General features: G+C 45.3%; 1 protein-coding gene across 1 annotated transcript in view; it reads left to right on the top strand.

Moving 5' to 3' along the window:
- The window catches only part of RYR3 (ryanodine receptor 3), a 418,103-nt gene that overhangs the window by 182,869 nt on the left and 208,138 nt on the right, over positions 1-27,096 (top strand). The window contains exons 20-27 of the mRNA XM_075532282.1: positions 1,995-2,211; positions 6,092-6,196; positions 10,271-10,374; positions 11,678-11,761; positions 13,379-13,538; positions 14,833-14,980; positions 15,839-16,044; positions 16,434-16,608. Of these exons, the coding sequence (XP_075388397.1) occupies positions 1,995-2,211; positions 6,092-6,196; positions 10,271-10,374; positions 11,678-11,761; positions 13,379-13,538; positions 14,833-14,980; positions 15,839-16,044; positions 16,434-16,608 (1,199 nt within the window). The remainder of the gene's footprint in view (positions 1-1,994; positions 2,212-6,091; positions 6,197-10,270; positions 10,375-11,677; positions 11,762-13,378; positions 13,539-14,832; positions 14,981-15,838; positions 16,045-16,433; positions 16,609-27,096) is intronic.

The raw sequence follows: 27,096 nt of genomic DNA, 5'->3' as shown, positions 1-27,096 counted from the left end.
TGGTGGTCCATGTGGAGAGAGGGGGAAGGGAAGGAGGACAAGGGGAAGGGGAACAGGGGAGTGAGGATGGGAGAGGAGAGGGAACTGATGAGAGGGCAAGAGGAGGAGCCGGAGAGAGTTTTTTATTGCTAACCCAGGCTTATATACTTTTGGGGGGAGTGCAAGCTCACTAATTACAGGTAAAGACATGCATCACAGGAAGGGGTTGCACTATATGTTATACAGCAATGAAAGGGGGACAATCCAGAGATATACATGCAATAGGGAGAGGAGGGATTGGGGGCACATATGTGACAAGAAGGGCGGATCCCACTGAGCCAGTTTGAGCTGTTCTCTGGATCTCCATAGAAACCATTATCAGTAGGGTATAAACCCCACCTACACGGACCAAGCTATCGGTTGCAAGCCTTTAGGAAGAAGTAGCCCATCATTGTCCTTAACAGCAGGGAGCAGTCCTTACCATTCCAGACAGTTGTCTGGCAACTGACTGCCTTGAGGTAATTTGACAATCATTTATCATTTGCTGCAAGCAGTGCCCTAAGTCTAATATATATTTGGGGGAGACCACTTGAGAGAAAATTGTCTGTTTCCCACAAGACCTGATATGAAGATCCCCTGGGTGTCCTGGAAAGATCATCAAAAAGGGACTCATTGCAGATTAAAGTCCAGAACTGGGAGATGGGACACAGGCCTAGTAAACCTCTTCAAAACCCTGGTATGGGGCACCGGGTGATTGCCACCACGTGGAGAGCAGCATATCTGCAAACTGTTGCCATCTATGAGCCTGGCACTGTTCTTTCCCATTCTACCAAGCAGGAGATTTCACTTTTGTTTCACTTGGCATGGCTCAACTGGGTAGAACCTGTCCGAAGCCCTGCTCCATTCAGGAACCCCATTAAAAGGGCAAGCTGTAGTTGATGGATACATATTTGTTCAATGGGGAGGAAAGGGTGTTGTATCCAGATCCTATAAGTGTATAATGATTTTCTCTGTATGAAATGTTTGCTGAATCTTTAGGGCTATATAACTAGCTGTACTCTAATTCCTTAAGACGATGGTCATATTCCCCTCATCAGTTTAATGTGGTTGCAGGGGATTTGTTAAAGCAGCAGTATATCTAGTTAAAAATCTGGGGCCATGTAAGCATTGTATTAAAATATTCTGCTTTTACCCTCTCTAGTAGCAATTCTTGCAGCAAGAATATGGGGATCACAGACAAAGGGACTTGAAAAAGTGCGTGGAAAAATGGAATTAGAAGATGATGGGGTTTTCCATGAACTTATTGAAACTTCTTCATCTATATGAAATAGCATTTAGTCAGTATAATGAATTAAAATACTGTGGCACTGTTGTGTGTTGATATACTTCATGTCCTTCCCACTTCTGTAATACTGGCTGTCCTAACAGCACTGCTGGGGAGCCACAGGAAGCCAGGAGGGCATGGGGGGTGGGGAGGGGGTGCTGTTCAAGAAAGGCCCTGGTGCCCCAGCCTGCCTGCACTGGCATCACTCAGTGTTGCTTTCTATGTCTTCGCTGGGAACCACAGCTCCTGCTATCGCCATTCCTATTAAATAATGTCACCTTGGCATGCATACCAGTGGTCTTTAATAATCCGGTGCCACTTCCCTTGATCTTTTGTTTTCTGTCTGTATCTTAAGAATTTCTTACATCCCCCTCACACGGTGACATCCCTAGTGTTTAATGTTGGATCATCTTTCTGGAGGAAGAAGACTTGTGGAATCTCATGCTATAATTTTCATAGTGTGAACTGACAGAAGACAAGCTCATCATAATAGTCCCTGCTCCTCTTTCCCATGCTGTAGTTGTGTTATCTGTGGCATGGATGCACTAATGTCTGTCTGCTCTAGGATGCTTGTGCTGGATCCAAATGCAATGACTTCCCAGGGAAACCGAAGGGGGCTGATCATTACTTTTCACTCCTCTGGACAAGGATCTTTTTAACACCTTTTGCCTGATCTCTCCACATGACACAGATTACACTTCCTAATGGGCGGCCGTCATGGAGAATTTAAGTTCCTGCCTCCCTCTGGCTATGCCCCTTGCTATGAAGCCTTACTTCCAAAAGAGAAGATGAGACTGGAGCCTGTCAAGGAATATAAACGTGATGCTGAAGGCGTCAGAGATCTGCTGGGTACCACCCAGTTCCTCTCTCAAGCTTCTTTCATCCCATGCCCCATAGACACCAGTCAGGTAGGTTCAAATCGCCAGTCGGAAGGAATCCATGTAGATGAAATAGTAGCATTAAATCCATCTTTCTATGTTGTGTTTGGGCCATTCTATACTCTATGTTCCATCGAATAATCATGTAAGGCCATGAGAATAGACTGGGGTATTTCAGGATTCCTCACCAGCGAGCATGCTGGTCCCTGTACTAGGCTTTGGGAATACTGCAAGCCCTGTTTCCCGAGAATTCAGAGCCACGCTGAGGTAAGAAGCAAATGTGTTGTTTATTTAAAGGCCAGATGGAATGAGTGAAAATCTAATGTTACGGGCACATAAGTGCCAGAATCATGCTCGAAGATAGAATGTTTCCAGGAGCCTGTGCAGAGAGGATGGAATGGCTGGTGTGAGGACGAGGGTCCAGGGGTGCAGTGACACACACAGATTTCCTCCGGTTCTTGAATGTTTCCACCCCACCCCCACCCCCTCCCACTATCATGACCAGTTCTACATGACAGATCCAGCTAGACCAGAGCATGTACATGGGTACAGATCGAGCTGGAAGCACAGGGAATCCACGACAGATACACCCCTCAGGACCAAGATTGAGAGTAGACATACCAGGAGGGGAAGGGAAAGGTGGGGGGATGAGGGGGGAACGATCACAATGATCTACCTGTAACCACAGGTTCGACACCACCAGCCTCGGGAAAAAGAGGAGACCTTCTGCTCCTCTGAGGAGTGACAGGGCAGTTCTTCCCTGTCCTGTCTGGCCACTCCGAGTCTGACTCAGCTTGATGGCAGTGAGGCTTTTGGTTGCCCCTTGAGGTTGACAGCACTTTTGGCATTTAAAGAAAACTGAGAGTCTGTGCCCGGCTGTACTATTCATTTGGTTTTATGACATTCACATATGTGTGTTCTTGGGTTCCCTTCTCTGCTCCTGAGATTGATGAGTGTGAATCCCTGCAGAGGAGAAGCTGCCGTGTTTCTTTGCCTGCTCCCTGAGCTTAGCGTAGCACCTACAGTGCGGTGGAGGCTGTGGATATTGGAAGGAGATGGAGGAGGAGCTTGCGAACTTGGGGTGATCCTAGAACTCGATCATTTGGCTCCTTTATATTGTGTGTTAGACAGGCAGCCCCCACTTTTCCAACACAAGGTGGCAGGGAGGGAACAAGCTCCTCTTGGCCTTGTGGGGCACCGTCTCTCCTTGTCATCAGCAACGTACTTGTCACTCCAGAAAGCCTTCCTAGAAAGAGTTGACCTCCAAGAGAGTCAAGAGAATGGGGGGACATTTCAGGGAGAGGTGGGACCAGAGCACAAACTAAAGGAACAAGGCGAGTTTTCTAAGCACCCAGAATGGCAGATGTGGACATAGAAGACCAAGGATGGGTCCACGATCCAGAAAGAGACCTCTGATGTCCAGATCAAAGCCTGAGGTCCTAGGGACCCTAGAACTAGGGGAAAACCTGAGGAAAATCAAATAATGCAGAAGTTCTTATTGGAAAGGTACCATTTATTATCTGGAATGAGACCTTATAATCTTTTAGAATCCATCCTGTGAAATTATTTTCAAAGGAGACATTAAAGATTAGATACTCAGGCAGCATCAATTTTCCATGCTCCCTAGGGCACATTAACCAGTTTATAGATGAAATATTGTCACGGAACTGGAGGAAGCCTGGGATATGGTTTCTGACTGGCCCATCTAAGGCATTGCTTAACTAATGCTATTTGCTCTAACCACCCTGAGGCCAGTCCTCAGTACAGACAGACCGGACTGCAGCTCCAATTGGCCTTCCCTGGGCTTGAGCCCAGCCTCAACTACACAGGAGGCAGTTATTAAGCCAGAGTTCACTGTCCGAGGTAATCGCAAATTCACATCCCTGAAATGGTGATTCGGGATGGTTTGTTAGTGAGCGTCCTCATTTTCCTATTCCCTGCAACCTCGTGCCTCCAACCTGAAAATTCACTCTCAGGCTGGAGCCACTAAAGAAAACTTAAAAATTATTTTTTAAAACACTGAATCCAGATACCGCTAATAATTTCTCCATATAGAAGAGCTAATACCAAGGGCTCAAGTAGAAAGAGCATGCTTTGAAAAGGATGATGGCAACATATATACAACTGTGCTTGATACAATCAATGGATGGATTGTTACATGAGCTGTCAGAGCCCCCAGTGAAATGATTTACAAACAATAAAATCATGCTGCTTGTTAGCATTGAACTGTCAGTAATAAAACTGAGTTGTTTATTCAAAACAGGTTTTCACTGAAAGGTAGATAGTAATTATATAGTCTCGAGATTAAAAAATGGAATTTTCTCAATGCTCTATTAAACACATCACACAGTGGATAGACATCTTCTCCCTAAATATGTTTTCTTCAGGATCCGCTGGAAACCAGGCAACAAATTTTAATGGTGACAAAACTAAGAAGCCTTCTAAGAAGGGAAAACAAGGGGAAGGTGGGAAGGTGACGTGGGCCAAAAGCACAGGGCCAGGCTAACTTGGGTGGTGGTTCTCAGGGTTCATGATCATCCAAGTGATCAAAGAACATAGAAACCTAGAGTTTTGCGAGGAAAGCTCCCACTTATGAGGGGCTGTCAACTAACCCAATGCATAAACATATTGCGTGCAAAGCAAATATTATGCACAAGTAACTGGAAAGCCATCCTTCAGCCTCGAGTATTTTTGGAAGTGGAGGGATGGGAACATCGTGGGCCCCAAATCTGTGGCCTTTGTGGAGTGAGAGGAGCAAAGTGCCAGGAAACCACAAGGACTGAAACACAGGGAAAGCTGCTCTTCGGGGGTGAAATGTGCCCTAAACAGAGGAGGAGGTGTGGCCAGCGTGCTTTCCCAGTGCTGCCAAGGGAGTGTGCATATTAGGTCTCCAGGGAGGGTGTGAGGACCAGAAGCACGTGTCAAGGCACAGAGCTGCGAAGCGGTGTGACTTTTGGGGACTCATTTCGAGAAGTTTGCAGAGGTATTGTGGTGAAGACAATCTAGTGTGCATCTTAGAAGCATTGGACACCTGGGGATACACAGCAGGACTGTTATAATGTGACTGGTGTTGTGGGTCCCTCAGTCTGGTTCTGTGTGGGTGGGCTAGATGTGTGGGGAGTTGGGAACACCAGTCATGTGCTGTGATCCAGAAAGCAGACAATGCCTGCTTAGCAAGGGCACTTCAGAGAGAGGCGGGGCCTCTGTGGCTGAGTAGATACGAGGGAGGAGGGGTGTTGCCAGGAGAGAGAGAATGCAACATCCAGATGCACTTGTGGGGCCATCCGACAACGAGAGAGAAAAATCAAACCGAGAAGATTAAAAAAATCTTTTTGAAGGAATAATCTCTAAACATGCCAAGTCCACTTTGGTAGGAAAATCTGGAAGCTGGTTGGAAATGTGGGTTTGAACTGCAGGAGAGATCGTGGTTAGAGACACCCAAGATAAACAGACTTGGGAGTGATCCTCTCCAGCAGGTGAGCTTACGCATGTGTGCACACATGCACCTGTGTGTGGGTGTGATGTGTTTGGTGGGGAGAGTTAATGAGGTTAGAAGGTTATGCATGGGCACAGAGCTGGCCAACAGTACGACCTGAGAGAGGACACAGAAGGGCCAAGGAACCATTCTTCTTTGAGAAGCCTGGACCAGAAATATCTGGAAACAAAGACAGACAGCTAGCTGGTCAGAAAGGCAGCGAGAAGGAGAGGGGAAGCCAAGGGAGAAAGGAGTGTTGAGGAAGAGAACTGGGAGTAACTGGGTCACCCAGGGTGAAGTCAGAAAGGTGCCTCCCCTCTTAAGCGACCTGACTGAATTCAGTGGCTGGGGGGTGGGGAGGACACCTGGCCCATAGACACGTGTGACGAATCTGAACGGTGTAGTTCTAACATCCCGTGCTCCTTTCCTTTGCAGGTGGTTCTGCCAGCTCATCTAGAGACAATCCGAGACAGACTGGCTGAGAATATCCACGAACTCTGGGGAATGAATAAAATAGAACTGGGGTGGACTTTTGGCAAGGTATGTTTCCATTGCCAGGGTATGCGTCGCCGCTGACTTGAGGGCAGTGAGTTTTGCTTTGGGAATTAGAGGTGGAGTGGAGGACTGGATTGCCTGGTTTGGAAGAGTTCTTTAAAGACAAGACTTGGTATAAGAACTCCAGGCTCCAAATCCCACTCCCCTCTCTCTGCCATCTGTCTAACTTTTGCTCTGGCCAGCGGAGCCTCCCTTGTTTGTCTAACTGCAGTCGGGAGCTCTGAGGAGGCCAGCTCTTCCCCGACAGAACCAAGAGTCCATCTCCCTCTTACCAGAAGATGCTGGTTACCTTTACTTGGAGGGCTGTGGGATCTAGTCAGCCCTCAGCACCCCCTTCAAAGCCTTCTGGTGTCTGATTTCCTTCCCCCTGCATGGCTAGTGAAGAGGCTGAATCATTGTTTTGAATAGGACATAGTTTAATATGGGTTTCAGGCATAGTGTGCCTTACTAAGATTAATGGTCAGTCTCTCAGGAGGTTAGGGACTCGCTTCCAGTAGAAAACATTTTCCAAAGAGGACGTAAATTGACTTTTTTTGTGATTTGTGTAAGGTCATATCTGAGGCAGAAGGACAGGTGAGTTCTGAAGTGTCCTTTAACCTTGGCACTCTCAAATTATGCCCATTCTAGTTTAGTTATGCACAGGCCCCTGCCCTCTGGCACTTACTGATGTGGCTACTGTAACAACATTCTCCTTACCGGGGACCGCCTCGCTGCTGTCCACTTTCAGAGTGCCAGTGACCTTGACCTTAGGGAACTCACCACAAGGGCAATTTTATTTTTCTTAGTGTTCAATGTGTTTCAAGAGGGTGGAGACTTTGTCTAGCTGGGCTGACCAATGAACTTTTACCATGTACCTCAAAGTCTCCCAATGAGTAGACACTCAGCTAAACCAAAGTCCTTGCCACCGAGTTGATTCATACTAATGGAGACCCTACAGAACAAAGTGGAGCTGCCCTTGTAGGTTTCTGAGACTGCAAATGTGTGTGTGTGTGTGTGCGCGCGCTAACAGCTTAACTGGCATATGATTCACATATCACATAATTCAACAGTTCAGTCATATTCAAAAAGAGTTGAACAGTCATCTTCACAGTCAATTTTGGAACATTTCCTTCTTTTTTGTCTTCATTGTTATCAGGTCCCCATTGTACCCCTAATCTTCCCTGCTGTACCCTGCAAGAAACCATTAATACAGTCACTGTCTCTATAGCTTTGCCCCTCCTGGATCTCACAGACAGAACAAACACAAACAAAAACATTATCAAAGCAAAACAGAGAAAAACCTCCACAGAAAAAAAGTAAAAACTAGAGCAAATTTCCAATGGGTCAAAGGGGGAGAGCATAGGTTAGTGTTAGGGTTTAGTTTTTAACCTGTGTTAGTTTCAACCTGATTGCATCTATACTAATCAGATTTCTACTATACTCTGCATGAGAGCAAAATTATTCACATCTCTCACCTATGGGCACAGGAGACTCACCAGACAGAGGCTTAATCCATGTGTGGACCCTACAAATGGATTTGGGGGCTTCTGCAAACCTGTTGTTCACCATTTGAGCTCTGATACTGCTTCCTCCTTCCTATTTGGATTTTGTTTACGATTCTTGTATCACACAGGCTGGTGGTTTTCTTCCATGTGAGCTTAGTTCATGCCTTGATTAGACGGCTGCTTATTTAAAGATGAGCCTTTAAGACCCCAGACACTATTCTTGCTAATGGCAAAGCTGTCTAATTTCTTCACTACACTTGAGACAGGTGGTTTCAAACTGCTGACCTTGCAGTGAGCAGCCCAACATGACACCACGATGCCACCAGTCAACAGGTACTGGTTAAAGGAATGAATGAATTGGCTATTAGCTAGACCTGTGCAACAGGTACTGGTTACAGGAATGAATGAATTGGCGGTTAGCTAGACCTGTGCTGCCCACGACAATAACCACTAGTCACGTGTGGTTTCTGTTCACTCAAAATATTTTGAGAGACGCTGCATGTGTAAAATACATAATGGAATTTGAAGACAATATGGACCCAAAAATATTGTGAGGAGACTCACAATTTTAAATCGATCACATGTTAAAATAACATTTGGGATATGTAAGAGTAAGTCAAAAAGTATTGCTAATGGGGGTTCCAGGATATGCATCTGTGAGTTTATTCCAAACAAAATATGTTTTAACAAAACAGTGGATTAATGGGCCCCATGAACGTCAGTCCCCTGAGACCAGCACTAAATGGTGACCAGCTACCACAACCAGCTCATCTGAAAAGGATCATACCAGCAGATCCTGAATGAAGGGGTAGGGGGGAGGGAAATGGAGAACAAAACTCAAAGCTCAAAAAAAGCCCTGGTTCCTTGTGGGATAGAGACTGGTCATCCCCTGAGGTTATGGCCCTTGTTACCTTTCCTGTCTGGAACTAAACTGATACTCACCACTCAGTTGTCAACTGAGCAATAGGCATGTAAGAGGAGCTATAACACTTGGTACGTATGCACACCTTACAATAATCAGCCACGCAAGATCAAAAGAACAGCATTTACTCGAGTGCAAAGTTCAGAAGGGCTGAGAAAGGAGGAGGAATATAAGCAGGAAATACAGAGAATGTGGGAGAAGTGATGGTACATTATAAGGATTGCAATCAATGATGTGAAACAAAATGTGTAAGAAATGTTGAAAACTGATCTCCTCTGTAAATTTTCACCCAATTCACAATAACGTGTTTGTTTTTTAATGTGCTTAAACATGTCTGCAATTAGTGAATGCAGACAAGTTCTCTCTGTGATAGATTTGCCTTAATCCCATGAGGGTGCTGGGATACTTAAGGAAAAAATGGGAGAGATCCAATCGACATAGTAGCTTCTGAAGGGATCTGTTGGTCCCGTTAAATTCAGACACACACAGGATTGTTCAGACAGCTATGGAGACCAGTTTTGAGGGATTCCAGGGGTTGTGATAGATTTTCAGAAATGACCCAGGCAATCACAGGGGCTTACTATGAAGAAGTTGGAAGAATATTGAAAGCTGCATTGGTGAGAAAGATCAGAAAAGTTAAGTTACAGTCAATAATTTTTTTTGTCATCATGATAGTCCACTTGCATCTCCTCTGAGGGTAGCAAGGGTCTGTCCTACAAGAATTTCCTTGAGAAAACTACCCCACCCACGTTATGGTCCTGATCTTGCCAGCCAGACTCCTTGTTCCCAGAACACAAAGCACGCTTAAAAGTGACATCATTTGAGGGCATCAAACTGTTGTTGTTGACGTGGTGTAAATCACGGAGTGCAAAATGCTTCAGAGAAGAGTTAGCAAATGCCAATGTGGCCGCAGAAGTATGTAGCCAGAGGTGGTGGCTAAGTCAAGAGACAAGAGCTTCACCGTTTTCTTAGTTTTGTTTGATGAACAGCTCAGGTTTTGTATCACCTTTTTTTCCCACTTACTTTTGTATTGGGTTGGATTTAAATTTTGTTTTGCTTTTTTAAGGTGGGTTGGCACGGTTGCATAGGTTGGCGGTTCAAACCCACTAGTCTCACTCCGTGGGAGGAGAAGGCAAGCTGTTCCCATAAGATTTACCACCTCAGAAGCCCTATAAAAGGCTGCTATGAGTTGCCATTGATTCGCTGTAGTGCATTTGGTCTTTGGCAGCTTTGTACTGGAAAATGTGAAATGACGAGTATGGTCCACATGTGTGGCTCGCGTTACATATTGCTGTTGGATAACTCTGGTCCAAATGGTGTGGTCTTTCATGCTGAGCAGCACTCCGATAATGTGGAATGTGGACAAACAGAAGCGTGGCCATCGCGTGTAAAATTGATGCTCTGTAAAATTGATGCTCTGGGAAAGTATGTTCTGAATGCAGACACCTGGTGAAAACAAATCCCCAAAGCACAGGCCAGCGGTAACTTAATGACCCTACGTATCAGAGAGGATCACTTATTCACCTATCAGCACAGAGCATTGGCTTGCTTGATCTGGTTGGCCAGGGCCATGTTTCAATGTGTATCCTTTTTTGTTTTCCAAGGCAGTGGCAGCTGTCATACGTTAAATTATATTCTTGTGTTGTCACCTAGCTACGAGATGACAATAAAAGACAACATCCCTGCCTTGTGGAGTTCTCAAAGCTCCCCGAAACAGAGAAGAATTACAACCTGCAAATGTCAACTGAAACCCTAAAGTGAGTGTTTGATCGCATTGCATTTGGAGTAAACAGTAAATGGATGGTTTCGTCCATTGTGACTCAACTACAAAGGTGTGTCTCTTGCCTGGAAAACATGACACATCCAGATACATTAGAAGGGAGAGTGATTTTGTTCATGTCTCAAAAAGATTTATCATAATGAGTGACAGATGCCCTATTACTATTGAGCAGACAGATCTCTTACAGAGATGGCTTGCTTTTGGCCAGAGACCAGGAAAGGGCAGAAAGTGGGAGAAGAAGGAGAGAAACTTAGAATCAAATGCCTCTCGCAGCTTCAGTCAGAAAAAGAAGAGACAGCTTTTCTAAAAGCCAATGGGCAAGCATTGATTATTAAAATCTATTTTCAAACGTTAGGTTCTCCATCATCCCTCTCCCACAAAAACAAACACTGCCAGTGAGTCATTGCAGAGTCATAGTGACCCCGTGGGGTTGCCAAGTCTGCCTGGCACATCTTGCTACCATGTGTCAGCAGGTGAGTTCAAACCACTGACCTTTTGGTTGGCAGCCAAGGGCCGCAACCACTTCAACACCAGGACTGCTTCCAGCATTCTAGCTAGGGTGAAAAGCCTATTTTTTGACCCCCACCTTTTATAGCCCAGGTTGGAATTTTCCATCTTGAATCCTTCTTGTGTTTCCCTGTTCAACGCAACACGCACTCTGCTTCTTTGTTCAGTAGTTGCCAGTGCAGAATGGTTCAGCACTGGTCTTAGTAATGCTCGGTAAAGGCACACAAGTGATGCGTGTGGCATGGATGCCTTGATGTTACAGCTTTGGTACTTACGACGTCAAGCACAGTTCAAGGCATGCAGCTACCAAGTGCTTGCTGGGTTTTAAATACTCGGATCCTATCAGTTCCGTAGAATCAGAGAAGCAAGATGCAATCCTAACACACAATTGGGATTCAAGTGGCCCTACCACCAAACATTCTCTATTATAGTTTTTTTTTTTTAATTTTCTGTCGCCTAAATGAGACATAGGCAAACCACAGCCCACAGGGCCACCAGGTTGACTTCCCATGTGTGTAAAGTTTTGTTGAAATACAGCCAAGCTCGTTGGTTCTCGTGATCTATGGCTACCTGTGCTTTACCATGGCAGCCTTGAGCACTTGTAACAGAGACGGCCTGGTCTGCAGAGCCTGAAAGACTTGGCACTGGCCATTCACGGACATCGGCCAAGCCCGTGTGTCGATGAACGGCTGTCGTCTCTGAAGTGGGCTGGGGTTCTTGCTGGGCTTTATCTTGCATCTGAACCTGAGTCCTTTCCCTCTGTCTTGGCACAGGACCCTCCTGGCCTTGGGATGCCACATTTCCCACGTGAACCCAGCTGCCGAGGATGATCTCAAGAAAGTCAAACTGCCCAAAAAGTAAGTGGGGTTCTTTATAGGACTCAAGCTATCAACACATTGCCCGGAGATTTTAAACTGGGAGACTGAGGTGCCTGTGTGCAAAACCCCAAAATGCACATGTCAGACCCAGAGCACTTGGGAGGGCCGATGTAGGAGGGTGCCCCGCTACTTGGATTGCTCTTAAATCCCCATGTAAGAAACCGCAGAGTTGGAGGTATTTCAGAGGGATCCCTTGGTGCCTAGGCTTTGTGCCATTTTTTGTTTTGATGCTGGAAGTGCCAAGCCCTCAGATAGGTTGACCGCATCGGGTCTATAAGAGAACCAGTTGGCACAGAAGCCTGAAAGTGGTTGGCAGCCCCAGTGCAAATTCGCTGCCCTGGCATCAGGCCAGCCTTATCAGTCCTTTGTGGAAATGCTTTCTCTGCCGAGATTTAATATCGCCCCTACACCTGCACGTGGCCTCCTTTCCCTCTGAGCCCCCACTTAGTTCAAACTCACTCAGACACCTACTCACAGACACCTCTGCTTGCCTGCTCCCACTCTCACGTGCCCGCAACCCCCCTTGAGAGCGCAGGACTCACACACAGGTGTCCTAATTACTTACGGGCCCACAGCAGTGCCAGCTTTAATCAAATGCTTATCTTCCCCGCCTTCCCTGCTCGGTTCCCACGCTCCCTTCTCAGATGCTATGACAACACAGCTGCCAGGGCAGACTGCCGGGCCAGGTGTGCGTGGCCCTCTTCTTGAGAGCCCATACTGACAGTGCTCAAGATCAGGCCCTTCAGTTCCAGACAGGTTGGGGAGGGACACAATCTTATGCCGTCCTTGGCCTTTGCATCCCATGCTGCTCAGAGGTACCTAGATGGAATAAGCCCTGGTCCAAGAGTCGTCACCCACAGTCCTAGCCCTACTCAGCGCAGGTAGTGGCCTTGGGACTCTGGGCATGCCTGGACCCGCCTTGCGAGTGGCGGCACGCAGCTGTGACTCAGGAGCAGCTGCTCTCCTGGGATTCACTCCCCCTGTGTCCCGCTCCTCTCTGATCACACGTTGTGCTTATCTATGCTCACTTACCTAGTGGGCTGTATTGTCACCTCCACCTAGCCCCAACACCAGAAGAGATGAGAGGCTGTGCCTGCCCAGCACAGTGTACCCCAGAGGTTTCTGCAAGTTCAGTATTGTCCGGTGCCCTGATTATTCTTTAATTCCAACAGTAGAGCTCTAGCTTTCAAGGACTGAGCAGTCATTTGATAATGATGATAAGAAACCTTGGCTGAAGGCCCTGTCGTCGGTGACCTGGGCTTCAATGCTGTATTTGAGAATAGGACAGAGGAGCCTCTGATGAGGTCATGGTGCTGTGGTTGTGCCCATTGTTGCCAGAGCACATGAATCTAGCTTGCTTAGAAATAATGATAGATTTGCCCTGCCCACCTACTTTGATTAAAAAAAAAAAAAAAGACAGTCCATTAGGGGCTTCATCTATGGGCTTGAAATAGAGCCAAGCTCTCCATCTCACCAAAGTGCCAGAGCTGGGCCCGTCGCCTCTCTCACTCAGTGTCCCTGCCAAGTGCTAAACTCTGCACTGGGAGAATCATTCACAGGTCTGTTCAAACGATGCCCTTTTCCATTTCCTTATAGCTACGTGATGTCCAGTGGCTATAAGCCAGCCCCTTTGGATTTATCTGATGTGAAGCTGCTACCTCCACAAGAAATATTAGTGGATAAACTTGCAGAGAATGCACATAATGTTTGGGCAAAAGACAGAATAAAACAAGGATGGACCTACGGCATTCAACAGGTGAGGGGGGCCGGGTCAGCTGTGCTGGAAAAGGTAGGAAATGTGGTCATCCACCGAGGTGCCATAATACTTCACTGGGTGTGGTTTGGAAGAGAGGGGTTGCCCTTACATTCTGGCCCTCACACATCAGTGCATTCATGTAGAGCCCTGAGATGGAGCAGAATCTGGAATAGGATCACTGACTTTGAATCCATCCACAATTCCAATGTGGCAGAAATGAGTGGTGTGCCTTTCCCTTTGTTCATCTGATCCATTAAACATATTGGTGCCGTGCTCCTGGACCCACTCTGTCTGCATCTTATCCCACCCTCAGGCCCAACAGCTTGCAGCGAGGAGAGCTGAGCTAACTCACCACTCACCAAGACCAAGCTAAAGCACTCCCAAATTCATGTCAAAAGTCAGCAGTATTTCTGAGATGGCCCACAATATTTACCAGTGAGAGTGAAAAGGGGGGAAGGGAGTGGAGTTAGCCAGACAAGGAGAGGGGAGAAACAGCCTTTCTTCTGGGTTACAGTGAGCGCCCCTTGCTTCTTCCTACTGGGCTCAAGATTCCTGGGCATAGTCCTTGGCTTGAGCAAGGAGGCAACTTCAGAGCCAGTGCCCACGCAGCAAAGAATTAAGTGATGGTTGGCATCCAACCACGTGGTGCACCACTTTCCTCAAAGTGCTTCTCTCTGCCATCCCCAGTGGTAGAGCTGGTATCTAGGAAGGGAGGGGATACCGGTGTGCAGGTTTGCTACGTCGGACCTGTGCCTCACTTCATTGTGAGTGTCGTTATTGTCTTCTCGGTCTCCCGAAGACACTGGGAGAGCCATTCACATGAACAAGTGCCTTCTGCAGTAACCGCGGGCGGGCACACCATGGCGCTGCCACCTTTTCTGAGGGGTCTCTGTGGAGTCCATCAAAGAGGCTGTTGCGAGGAGCCTGTAACCATTTAAATCATGGCGTGATCTTCCATAGGGGAATAGTTACTCAAATCCCCATCTGTTCTGCCTTGGAAGGGGAGGCCTCTACCCAGTTTGGGGATACTTCCTTTCATTCACAGGCTGGCATGATTAAAAACGTGGCTTTTAATGCTAGCTTTGAACATTAGTGAGGAAATGTCCATTTATACTTGTCTAATCCTAAAGAGACACGGCCAGTGTACACATATGGTTAAATACCAAGACACTGGACGGATTGAGATGAGCCCGCCAGCAAGCAGGGATGCTGCTGGGAAACCTGTGAGCAGAGAAAGAGCCGTGGGAAACTTCAAATGCGTTTCCTCAGAACCTCTTTCCCTGGCCTCATGCAGGATTTGAAAAACAAACGAAATCCCCGCCTGGTGCCCTATGCGTTACTGGATGAGCGTACCAAGAAGTCGAACAGAGACAGTCTCCGTGAAGCCGTCCGAACGTTTGTTGGTTACGGATATAACATTGAGCCATCGGATCAAGAACTAGGTACTGAGTTGAGATTGTTTGTTCTGTTTGCAGTATACGAAATGGATTCTGGTCTAGGGAAAGGCTATCCTTATACAGGTCTCACTTGACCTTTTAGAAATGGTATTCAGGGTGAAGAACCCTATTTTTGATAACATGGGGACTGGGTGTGATATAAAATATTGCCCCATTGACAGAATTTCTATGTCAAGTATTTTTATGATTGATCCAGAAATGAAGTTACTCTCCAGGGTAGCCAACTATTTGGGGGAATATGTGATCATAAAACTAGGTCACTACTCTTTCTCTTATTATCCATGTAATGGATCTCCAAACAAAATTCTAGCACTGATTACAATCCAACAGCTTACAACAGATAAACACACCATTGTCAATTCGTAACCCAGGAAACACCATAGGCCCCTAAAGCAGTACCAAATAATGGTTGAGAGGTTGAATGGGTGAAGTCAGACATACCAGGGTTCAAATCCTGGTTCCTCCGTTTATTGACCAGGTAGCCTTTGAACAAGTGATCTAGCAACTGAGTTAACCGTCCAAGCCAGGTAAAACGGCAATCGTATTGCTGACCTCGTAGGGTTGCTATGAGGCCAAATACGTAGTCTCTTCTAAAGATACTTACCTACAAAGGAATCATTCAGTCAATAAATGAGAGCTTGTGTTGTTGTTGTTGTTGTTCTTCCGATATGGCGCTAATAATGCATGAGTATCATGAACAGAAAGCTATGTTGGAGAGGAGACTTATGGTCGGTCTGTATTGTCCAACGCCATTCTATTGAGGAATGTCTGCCAATTACTGAAGGGTTGGTCTGTTCGCTCTTCCCTTACTGTTTTCTTTCCCCTCCTTCCTTCTCGCGATAGCTGACCCCACAGTGGAGAAAGTCAGCATAGACAAGATCCGGTTTTTCCGGGTCCAGCGGTCCTACGCGGTGCGATCTGGAAAGTGGTATTTTGAGTTTGAAGTGGTGACCGGAGGAGACATGCGAGTCGGTTGGGCCAGGCCAGGTTGCAGGCCCGATGTTGAGCTGGGGGCTGATGACCAAGCCTTTGTGTTTGAAGGCAGCAGGGTAAGTCTGGACAGTGTCCATGTGTCTTCAGTCCAAGATTGACATTGCTGAACCTTTCCTGGGGAGCTGGAAGGACTAAGTGTCTGTGCAGCCAGTATGTGGGGGAAGTCTTACCCCTCTAACCTACTACAGGGAACGCTGCTTGGTCTCATCACAGACTAGAAGTCTGGAGGTCCAGGCTACCTTTTCAGATGGATCTTAGTTTCTCAGGTTTATTCTTCTGTCAAATCGGCTCTTCCCCCGTTTATTGTCCTTGGTAGAGAGGTGAATGCCCTACAGAAGTCATGTATCACTGCCAGTGAGCAGAAATTGTTGATGTATCATTGCTCCAGTTAAAGACAGTCTTTTGGGACCTCCCTTTTGCTAAACCCTGAAGTCTTTCTTTCTAGGGCCAGCGATGGCATCAAGGGAGCGGCTATTTTGGGCGTACCTGGCAGCCAGGAGATGTGGTTGGATGCATGATTAACTTAGATGATGCTTCAATGATCTTCACACTGAATGGAGAGCTGCTGATCACAAGCAAAGGCTCTGAACTCGCCTTCGCAGACTACGAGCTAGAGAACGGTACAGAGACCGCCACCCTCCCCCATCCCCGAGACACACCCCTAAGAGGAAACTCAGAGAGAGCGGCCTGGGCCGCTTGCCCACCTTACTCATTTCCCTTTGCATATTTTACATTCTAATGGTAAGATTTAGTCCTTATATGCAGAGTGTCATTTCTGAAGAATTAAGGTAGATAATAGCGATGGTTGATCTACGAGAATATACTTATGTTTCGAAAGGTGTCCTAACATTACAGATTAACCAATAAGCTCTCCTCTAATTTTCTACTCCGCACCTTAGCGTTTTAAAGTCCCCCCAGGTATTACCAAGCAAGTGCTCATTTATGTGGACTGATGTTCCTGACAGGACAGAAAGATTAGGAGAGTTTTTTTAAAACTTTTTATTCTAATTTGAGTGGTCATTCTGTATGTTTGCCTAAGTAAATGTGATGCCTTGGTGGGAATCATTGACATGAAGGAATTTGACATGTGTGTTCCCCTGAATGAAATACAACTACTTTGTGATCAAGACATACTTGTAAAATCCAAACACCATTGCATTTATTAATTGCCATGAATAGATCACAGTTAAGGCAATGTTTCCAGTTACACAAAAGAGCAATTGGTACAGCTTGTTAGGCACACAAGTTGGTTAGCACGAGAGACTCCCTGCTCCCAATAAGCTATACAGCTGCCAGAGGGTCTTCCCTTAACCTCTCTGGAATTGTCCTTTTTTTTTTTTTATCTCTGCCAGAGAACGCAAGGATGCATGGACTTAGTGCCAGTCTCCTTCTAAGGTACAGAGTTCTGAGAAAACGACTTCATTCCCACTCTGAAACACACCCCACCCACCAATTAATGGTCAGGTGTTTTTGTACTGGTGTTAGCTTGCTATTATGATGCTGGAATCTGTATCACTGGTTAGTGGGCTGAAGTGGAGGGGTATTGGGCATTTCGAAGTAGAACATCCTATGATTTACTGTTCAGGGAATGGCACATTCAAGAAGAAGACTATTGTGTTCTTCATCAAAAAGGACATTTCAGAAACCTCTCTTGAAGTGCCATGCTGTCAGTGACAAGATGATATCGATCCACATCCAAGGAAATCTGAAATATTGGACAATGCCAGAAACATGAAAAGATAGAGGAAGAGTGCGCATCAATCAAGATTGTGTCAATCTTATTACAACTCAGGTTGAATCTTGTTTAGTTCTTTCACATGAAGTTAAGCTGAGCGTGTTCTTCCTTTATTTTTTAATATCATTTTTACTGGGGACTCTTCCAGCCAGCTCTTATAATAATCCACACATGAATTGTATCCAGCGTATTTGTACATATGTTGCCGTCATCATTTTCTAAACATTCATTTTCTATTTGAGCCCTTGGTCTTCCTTTTGGGTTTTTTTTTTAACTCTAGGTCTTTGCACATTTCATTACTTTGTCTTTTTTAATTTAAATCATTTTATCAGACTCAGGTATTATAAAATCCATAAATCAATTATATCAAGCAAAGTTGAACATAGGTTGCTATCATCATTTTTAAAATATTCTCTTTCTACTTGAGCCCTTAGTATCATCTCCTCTTTTGTCTTTTTGAGCTGCCCTTTGAAATAATAGTTTTATTGATTAGATTCCCTTGTATATAGATAGCTATTGTCCCATCAACATCCCACCATTTAAGGAGGTAGCGTCTAAGCAAGAGTCAGTGTTACTGAAGGAAGACGTCCAAGCTGCACTGAAAGCATTAGGCAAAAAGCAGCTCCAAGAATTAATGGAGTACCAATTGAAATGTCTCAACAAGCTGATGGAGCACTGGAAGCACTCACTCATCTAAGCTAAGAAATTTAGAAGACAGCTACCTGGACAACTGATGGGGAGAGATCCGTATTTATACTCATTCCAAAGATGGTGGGTGACCCAGCAGAATGCCCATCTTATAGAACAGTATCATTGATATCACAAGGAAGTAAAATGTTGCTGAAGATCATCCAACAACCATTGCAGCAGTATATTCATGGGGTGCTGCCAACGGTCCAGGCAGATTGAGAAGAGGACGTAGAACGAGGAATATTATCACTGATGGCAGATGAATTTTGGCTGAAAGCAGAGAATACCAGAAAGATGTTTCCATGTGCTTTCTTGACTATGCCAAAGCATTGGACTGTGTGGACCATAGTACATTATGGATAGCTTTGAGAAGAACGGGAATTCCACAACACTTCATGGTGCTCCTGCAGAAGCTGTACATGGGTCAAGAGGCAGTTGTTCGAACAGAACAAGGAAATACTGCCTGGTTTCAAGTCGATAAAGGTGTGCCTCAGAGCTGTATCCTCTCACCATACTGATTTCATCTGCATGCTGAGGAAATCATCCGAGAATCTGAATAATATGAAGAAAAATGTGTCATCAAAATTAGAGGAAGACTTATTAACAGCCTGAACGATGCAGATGACACAACGTTGCTGCAAGTAAGGACTTGGAGCACACTTGCCGATACATCAAGCATTGTGGTTTTTGATATGGATGACAACTCAGTGTAAACAAAACCAAAACCCTCACATCAGGACCAGTGGGTAACATCATGGCAAACAGAGACAAGATGGAAGTTGTCCGATATTTTGTCTTGCTTGGATGCACAATCAATGCTCCTGGAAGCAACAGTTAAGAGGGCCAACAAGCATTGCATCAGGTAAATCTGCTGCACAAGACTTTGCTAATAAGTGTTGAGAAGCAAGGAGGGTGCTCTGAAAACTAAGGTGTGCCTGACCCAGGCCCCATGGTATTTTTAATCACCTCATGCTCATGTAACATCGGATATTGAAGAAGGAAGGCCAAAGAATAATTCATGCCTCTGACATACGGGGTATTTGGAAGAGACGTGGATTACCAAAAGAACAAACAGATTTGTCTCAGAATAAGTACAGTCAGAGTGCACTTTAGAGGCAGGGGTGGCAAGTTTTGGGCTTGTATAGTTTAGACATGTAATCAGGAGAGACAAGTCATTGGAGAAGGACATCGTGCTTGGTAAAGTGGAGGGGCAGTGAAAAAGAGGAAAACTCTCAACGCGATGAATTAGCACCTAAGAACACGCCTGCACGCCTGCTGCCTGCTTGGCGCTGTACCACTTCCTGCTGTTCGGTGGACGCAGAGCAGTTGAAAGGAAAGAAAGTCTGCTCAGCCTCCTCAGCTCCAAGCCGCCTCCTGTCTGTGCCCGTGTGTCAGCCAGGCGGGCCTCATTTCCCTCTCTGGCCTCTGTGCACGACAGTGCTCCTGCCAGCTCCAAACCCCTAGGACTTGAGAGGACGAAGCCATCTAGATGTGCAAGGGCAGCTCCCAAACATGAATGTAAATACATAACAGAAATACTCTTTACTTACAGAGCATGCTCAGCTTTATAAATCACCTTCACACATTTCCAGACACCTATTATCTGCCATGCCTTCTTCCAAGTATCACGTCAAAGAGCTTTTAAGACTTTTTCTGAGAGCCGCATTATTGGTAACATAGAGATGCTGCAAGTTGATGTATTTTCCTGGAAAGACAGGATGACGAACGCCAGATGGGGTCATTATTTAATGCCTTCGGAAAAAGGGTTTAAAGTCAAATTTTTTAAGAATCTCATTTTGGGAGACAAGTGAAGCCAATGTCATGAGCTGAAAGCAGGGCTAGCGTGGTGGTGCAGAGGCGGAAGAGAGGAAATAACAGGGCGGGCATCACGGCCGTGTAAAGGAACCATCATCTGATAGTGCTCCTGGGAAATGAGTATTTACCAAGCATGCACTGTGATGGTGCTCTCTCCTTACACTGGATGCAGGCTCATCCCCAGGGAAAGTGTTAGTCCAAAGACCTGCTCCTCCTCCTGGGCCAACTCTTCTGCGGTCAGTGTAGGTTACTTGTGGTGAGTCTGGCTCATCTGTAAGAAGGCATTCAGACTCTTGTTGATGGGAACGCAGCATCTCAGAGCCCACACCAGACCTACTGAAACAAACTGCCTTCTGACGACACTTAGGTGCTACCTATGCACGTTAACATTTGAGAGGCGGCAGTCGAAAGCATCCACAAATGCCAAGTGTCATCCACGTGAGGGAGCTCATTATCTAGTTGTTAAACTCAGTAGGATGCATACAGCAAATGTTAATTCATCAAGCAAAGGAGGAAGTTCTCAGTGGTCAATGATGCGTGCAGAGGGAAAATCCTCCTAAGCATGGGAAGTAAGCTTGCCATTGGACAACAGAAGTAGCTACAGTGGTTGCACCAATGAGTCCATGACATGCTCCTCGGGACACGTGGCTAAGTGACGGCAGACACACAATAGGTGGGGGAAGGGGGCGGCTGAAGGTCATGTGTGGGCGCTGAAGCTGGAAAGACCGAGGCGATCAATACAGAATTTAGCCTTGAATACTAAGGGATCCCTTTAACTCCAGAAAACAGGCATTGCCTGCACTGGGCAGCACCCTTTAGGAAGAGAGGGCTGTTCTAACGGAGAGAGGCATTTTCGGATAAGCATGGTTCAAGAGGTCATTGTGGTAATGAAGGGTGCCTTCTTTGTACAGAGACGGCTTGACCTTCAGGATAACAAACCTGCTATTAGGAAGCTGTTTTGTAATGGAATGATACTGTAATGTGTGAGCACAGTCCACCGTTGTTTTGTATCACACTGTCGATAACGCCGAGAAAAGATCAAGGAAGGTTCTTTCTGGTCTACCACAGCTCCAGAGTAAGCCACTCAGGGGAAAGGAAGCCATTCTCAGGAAACAATGGCCAAGAGCCCGGAACACGCTCTCGCATCTCTCCAAGCAGGAAGAAAAGCAACAAGTCTTGCCTTTTGCTGTTAAGATAGGCATCTATTGAAAATACAGTGTTTTGTGCATTATAGATCCATCCCTACACACACCCCACCCCACCACCCCCATCAAGTAAAATCCCCTTGTTGATAGGGTTTGGGCATGAGCTTGCCAGCCTGACTACCCCAGGGGGAGTGCCTGTGCAATGGGACTGGTTAGCCATTCGGGGAGGGGAAGGGGCGGGGTGGTCAGACATTATCACTCTCAGTGTTCCCTTGCAGCATAGGTGATTTCCGCTTAAGTGCCGCATGGAATTTTTTCTAATCCTCACTTCCTACCCTGGTCCTGATTTGAACCATTAGCTCATTTTTAAACACTATTTTATTGGCATATAATTCACATATCACACAATGTGATCATTCAGTCATATTAAGAACACGTGTGCAGCTGTCACAATCAATTTTAGAATATTTCCTTATTCATTGTTAGATCTCCATCTCCCATCCACCAACGTCCCCTGCCATGCCCCTAGGTAATTATTAATCCAGTTACTATCTCTCTAGATTTACCTATCGTGGATTTCATATTAAAAAAACATGAAAAATACAAACCAGAAACAACAATGGCAAAAGAAAAACATCAATTGAAAAAAGGCAGAAAAATGTTTGAAAGAAAGCAGAAAATATTAAAACTTGAAACAACTTCAAAATAGGTCAAAAGAGGGATTGTACATTAAGATGTCAGCTTTTAACCGAACTACGTCTCCCGTAATGGATGCTCTGCATGTGACAGAAAGACTGTTCCTATCCCTGGACTCTGGAACAGGGGATTCACCAGAGGCATGACCCATAACAAGTCCCTTCTCATGGATTTTGGGCTTCGACTGTCATCCACAACCTTTTGCAAATTGGGTTTTCACAATTTAAGCTATGCTACTCTTCCTCCTTCAAATTTGGGTTTTATTATTCATAATCCTTGGATTGCCCAGGCTGCTGTGCTGCTTCCATGTGGATTTACTTGATGCCTCACTTGGAATGTTACTTATTTTAAGACAAGTCTTGAAGGCCTCGAATAGTATTCTTTCAGATAGCCAGGCACCATCTGAGTTTCTTCACTCGTTGCTCGAGCACCCATATCTTCAATCATCTCTTCATGGGGGCAAACATCATGTGGGACCATGTCATAAACTCAACTGTTGTTAAATTGTGGGGCTAAAATTAAGTGCGAGCTCAAAATCCATTCATATACCTGTGGTTTATCTATGTCTCTAACGAACTTCATTATCATTTAAGTCTTTTTTAATTTAAATTTTATTGGGGGCTCATACAACTCATCACAATCCATACATACATACATCGTGGCAAGCACATTTGTATATTTGTTGCCCTAATCATTCTCAAAGCTTTGCTTTCTACTTGAGTCCTTGGTGTCAGCTCCTCATTTTTTCCTTCCCTCCCCATTCCCCCTTCCCTCGTGAACCCTTGATAATTTATAAATTATTATTATTTTATCATATCTTACACTGCCCAATGTCTCCCTTCACCCATTTTTCTGTTGCCCATCCCCCAGGGAGGAGGTTATGTGTACATCCTTGTAATTGGTTTCCCCTTTCTACCCCACCTCCCCTCCTCCCTCCCAGTATCGCCACTCTCATCACTGGTCCTGAAGCCAGATTTGTAAGGTAGAATTGGGTCATGATAGTGGGGGAGGTGAGGAGGAAGCATTTTATGAACTAGAGGAAAGTTGTGCTTTTCATCAATATTACACTGCACCCTGACTGGCTCATCTCCTCCCCACAACCCCACTGCAAAGGGATGTCCAGTTGCCTACAGATGAGCCTTGGGTCCCCAATGTGCACTTCCCCTCATTACCAATGATATGATTTTTTGTTCTTTGATGCCCGATAACTCATCCCTTCGACACCTGGTAATCACACATGCAGGTGTGCTTCTTCCATGTGTGCTTTGTTGATTCTGGGCCAGATGGCCGCTTGTTTACCTTCAAGCCTTTAAGACCCCAGATGCTATATCTCTTGATAGCCAGGCACCATCAGCATTCTTCACCACACTTATGCACACATTTGTTGTTACTTGCCATTAAATTGATTTCAACTCATACTGTGTGAAACACCAACTGGTCTTGCACCATTCTCACAATTGTTCTCATGTTTGAGTCTGTGGCAGCCACTGTGCCAATCCATCTTGCCAAGGATTATCCTTTATTTTTTTCTCACTGCCCCATTACTTTACCAAGTGTGCTGTCCTTCTCCTAACAACTTCTCCAAAGCACACGGGATGAAGTCTCACTGTCCTTACCTCTAAAGAGCATGCTAGCTGTACTTCATCCAAGACAGATTCATTTGTCCTTTGAGTAATCCATGGTACGTTCAATATTCTTTGCTAGAACCATCATGCAGATACATTGATTCTTCTGGAGTCTTCTTTATCCAACTTTCACATGCAGGAGGGGATTGAAAATACTCTGGCTTAGGTCAGGCACACCTTCTCTAGGTAAGCTCCTTGATTTTCAACACTTTAAAGAAGTGTTGGGCAGCAGATTCACCTAACGCAGTGCATCTTAACTGCTGCTTCCGTGAACATTGATTATTGATTCAAGCAAGATTAAATCCTAGACAACTTGAATCTTTTCTCCATTTATCATGATGTTACCTATTGGTCCAGTTGTGAGGATTTTTATCTAATTTACATCGATTTGTAATCCATATTGAAGAATGCAGTCTTTGATGTTCATCAACAAGGTTTCAAGTCCTCCTCACTTCCAACAAGCAAAGTTGTGTCCTCTGCACATCCCAGGTTGTTAATAACCCTTCCTCTGATCCTGAAGCCACCGTTTTCTTGGTGTAATCCAGCTTCTCTGATGGTTGCTTCATCATGCAGATGGATTGGGTATGGTGAGAGATACAACCCTGATGTACACCTCTCCTGATGTGGAACCAGGCAGCATTCCCTAGTTCTGTTTGTATAACGACTACTTGATTCACTTACAGGTTCTGCATGAGCACAATGGATTGTTCTGGGATTTCCATTCTTCTCAAGGCTCTTCATATTTTGTTATGATCCACACGGTTGAATACCGTGGCATAGTCAGTGAAACACAAGTCAACCTCTTTCTGATATTCTCTGCTTTCAGCAAAGATTCAGCTGGATCATCAATGATATCCCTTGTTTTATGTCCTCTTCTGAATTGGCATGAACCTTTGACAGTGCCCTGTGAATGTACTGCCTCAACTGTTGTTGGGTGATCCTCAACAAAAGTTTACATCCTTGTGCTATCAATGATATTTTCCATAAAAGTATGCATTCTGCTGCCCCACTTTTCTTTGGAATGACTACAAATATGCATCTCTTCCAGTCATTTGGCCAGGTAGCTGTTTTCTAAATTTCTTAACATAGATTAACTAGTGCTTCCAGGGCTTCACCAGCTTGTTGAAGCATTCCGATTGGTACTCCATCAATTCCTGGAGCCTTATTTTTGACTAATGCTTTCAGTGCAGCTTCGACTTCTTCCTTTAGCACCTTAGCTACTTGCCCTGAAATGATGCAATGTTGACCAGTTCTCTTTGGGACAGTGACTCTGTGTATCCTTTCCATTTACTTTTGATGCTTCCTGCATCATTTAAATATTTTCCCATAGAATCTTTCAATATTTTCAACTCAGGGCTTGAATTTTGTCTTGAGATCTTTCAGTTTAAGATATGCTGAGAATGTTCTTTCTTTTTGGTTTTCTGAATCTAGGTCTGCACATTTCATAATATTTTCATTTTATGATATCTAACATTATAAATCATCCCCTTGGGGCATAAGGCAATTCTATTGATGGTGTCATTAGTTTCTCCAGTGGTATAGATTTTAAAACACTGTTGAGAAAAGGAAATCATACATATATAGGTTGGCTTTTCAGATCACAATACATGAAATGTTGATTTGTACAGATTAAATGCTTAAGTGACTGGACACTATTTACACTAACAACGAGGGTTAGTGATTGGGACAAAGCTTTCAGTAACACTCATTCACAGAGCCAGCACTCTGCCTACCAGACTACATGTCATAAGAAAGCAAGGAAGACATTAAAATAATAATACAGTAGTCCCAGGCCACCATTCATTGGCCACCCTCAAAGCAAGAAGTCCAATCCAAAGTCTAATGACTATAAACTTCATAATCTTGTAATTGCAATCATCTGCTTCACATAATAGGGCCTTTCAGCCTTAAGTTCAAGTGAGTGTGTCAGTTCATTAAATCTGCTGCAAGTGAATTTGACACAAAACCCACTTCACTTTGTGGGTTTCCACAGCAAATCTTTCTGGTGTGGCCCATGAGAGATGTTGTGTTCCTCAAAAAGAGAGTCTGGATTCCCAGTAGTTTATAGCACAAGGCCTGGGTCACCAAGGCCAGGTAAAAGCTAGTTCAGAAGTATCCAATTAGGAGCATCTACTGGGCATAATATTCTCTCTTTGGGTGAGGTTGTTGCATTGTTTACCCACCAACAGAGGTGGGGTCACCCTCTCCAAGACATATATGCCCCTCTCTCCATCCTGCTTGAATTTCTAGTAAGGTTCACTATCACTCATAGGTGCATCTGTTGACTTGAAGTGGATTGTAAGATGTACCCATAAGGGGTGATCCTTGGTTCACGGGCACAGGGTTCTCTGCCTCATTGTTTAGGAGCTGGATTACAAGATGACCTGCCCCAAGAGAAGAAGCCTGCCTTCATATTGATATTTAGCCTTATAATAATGGATTCATACAGTCTTTGTCCTCTTGTGACTGACTTCATTCGTCTAATGGTTTCCCAGTCCACCCGGGTCATGAGGTATTTCATGGTTTCATCATGTTTTTCAGGCATAGCAGTATTTCATTGTGAGTCTGTGTCATAGTTCATTTACCCATTCCTCGGCTGATGGGCATTTGGGCTGTTTCCCGCTGCTTGGCCTTGCCAACGGTGCTGCAGTGAACACGGGAGCACAGATGTCTGTTCGTGTTGTCTCTTCTTTAGTGGTGTAGACCGAAAGGCATTTGAAACCTCAGAAGCCTCCCAGGTAAAACCCTTGGCTATCAGCCGCGTGGCTTATTCAATTGGAAGGAAAGGAAAATACCATCCTGGCCATCGTGCTAGACCTCAGAGTGTGGCATGTAGAGGCTGGTCTCCCAGTGCTGCCTCCTTACCTGATGTTCCCCTGAGGGCCAGCCTGCCAGCTGCTCCAGCTCAGTGTCTAGACCAGAACTTCTCAAGCAGTCGCCCATTCATAACAGGAGCAAAATTACAGAGATTACGTAGCAATAAAAACAGTTTTATGGTTGGGGGGGGGGGCACCACAGCATGAGGTACTGTATGAAAGGGTCACGGCATTAGGAAGGCTGAGAACCACTGGTCTAGACAGACAGTCTCCCAGACTGCTCCTACCCATTGGCCCTTCGGCCTTTATCGGATCTCCTGGCTCAGCTGACAGCTATTTCAGGTAGCAGGGGAAACATTTTTGTAGGAAGTGTCGCTGCCATCTGCTCATAAAGATAATGGTACCAAGACTTCCTCTGTCATTGTCTCTCCTGAGAAATGGTGTGCTTCAGAAAGCAGTGGGGCTGGGCGCCTAGCTGCCTGTCTCTGTGAGGCTGTGTTCTCTACCAGGCCAGGGACCAGCTGACGGTCCTCCTTGAGGCCCATCTTCTCATGAAGCTGAGCCAGAAACCAAACAGATGGGCGCC

Source organism: Tenrec ecaudatus, chromosome 14 (assembly GCF_050624435.1).
Source record: "Tenrec ecaudatus isolate mTenEca1 chromosome 14, mTenEca1.hap1, whole genome shotgun sequence".
In the NCBI taxonomy this organism is placed as follows: Eukaryota; Metazoa; Chordata; class Mammalia; order Afrosoricida; family Tenrecidae; genus Tenrec; species Tenrec ecaudatus.
This window is presented reverse-complemented; position numbering and strand designations above follow the sequence as displayed.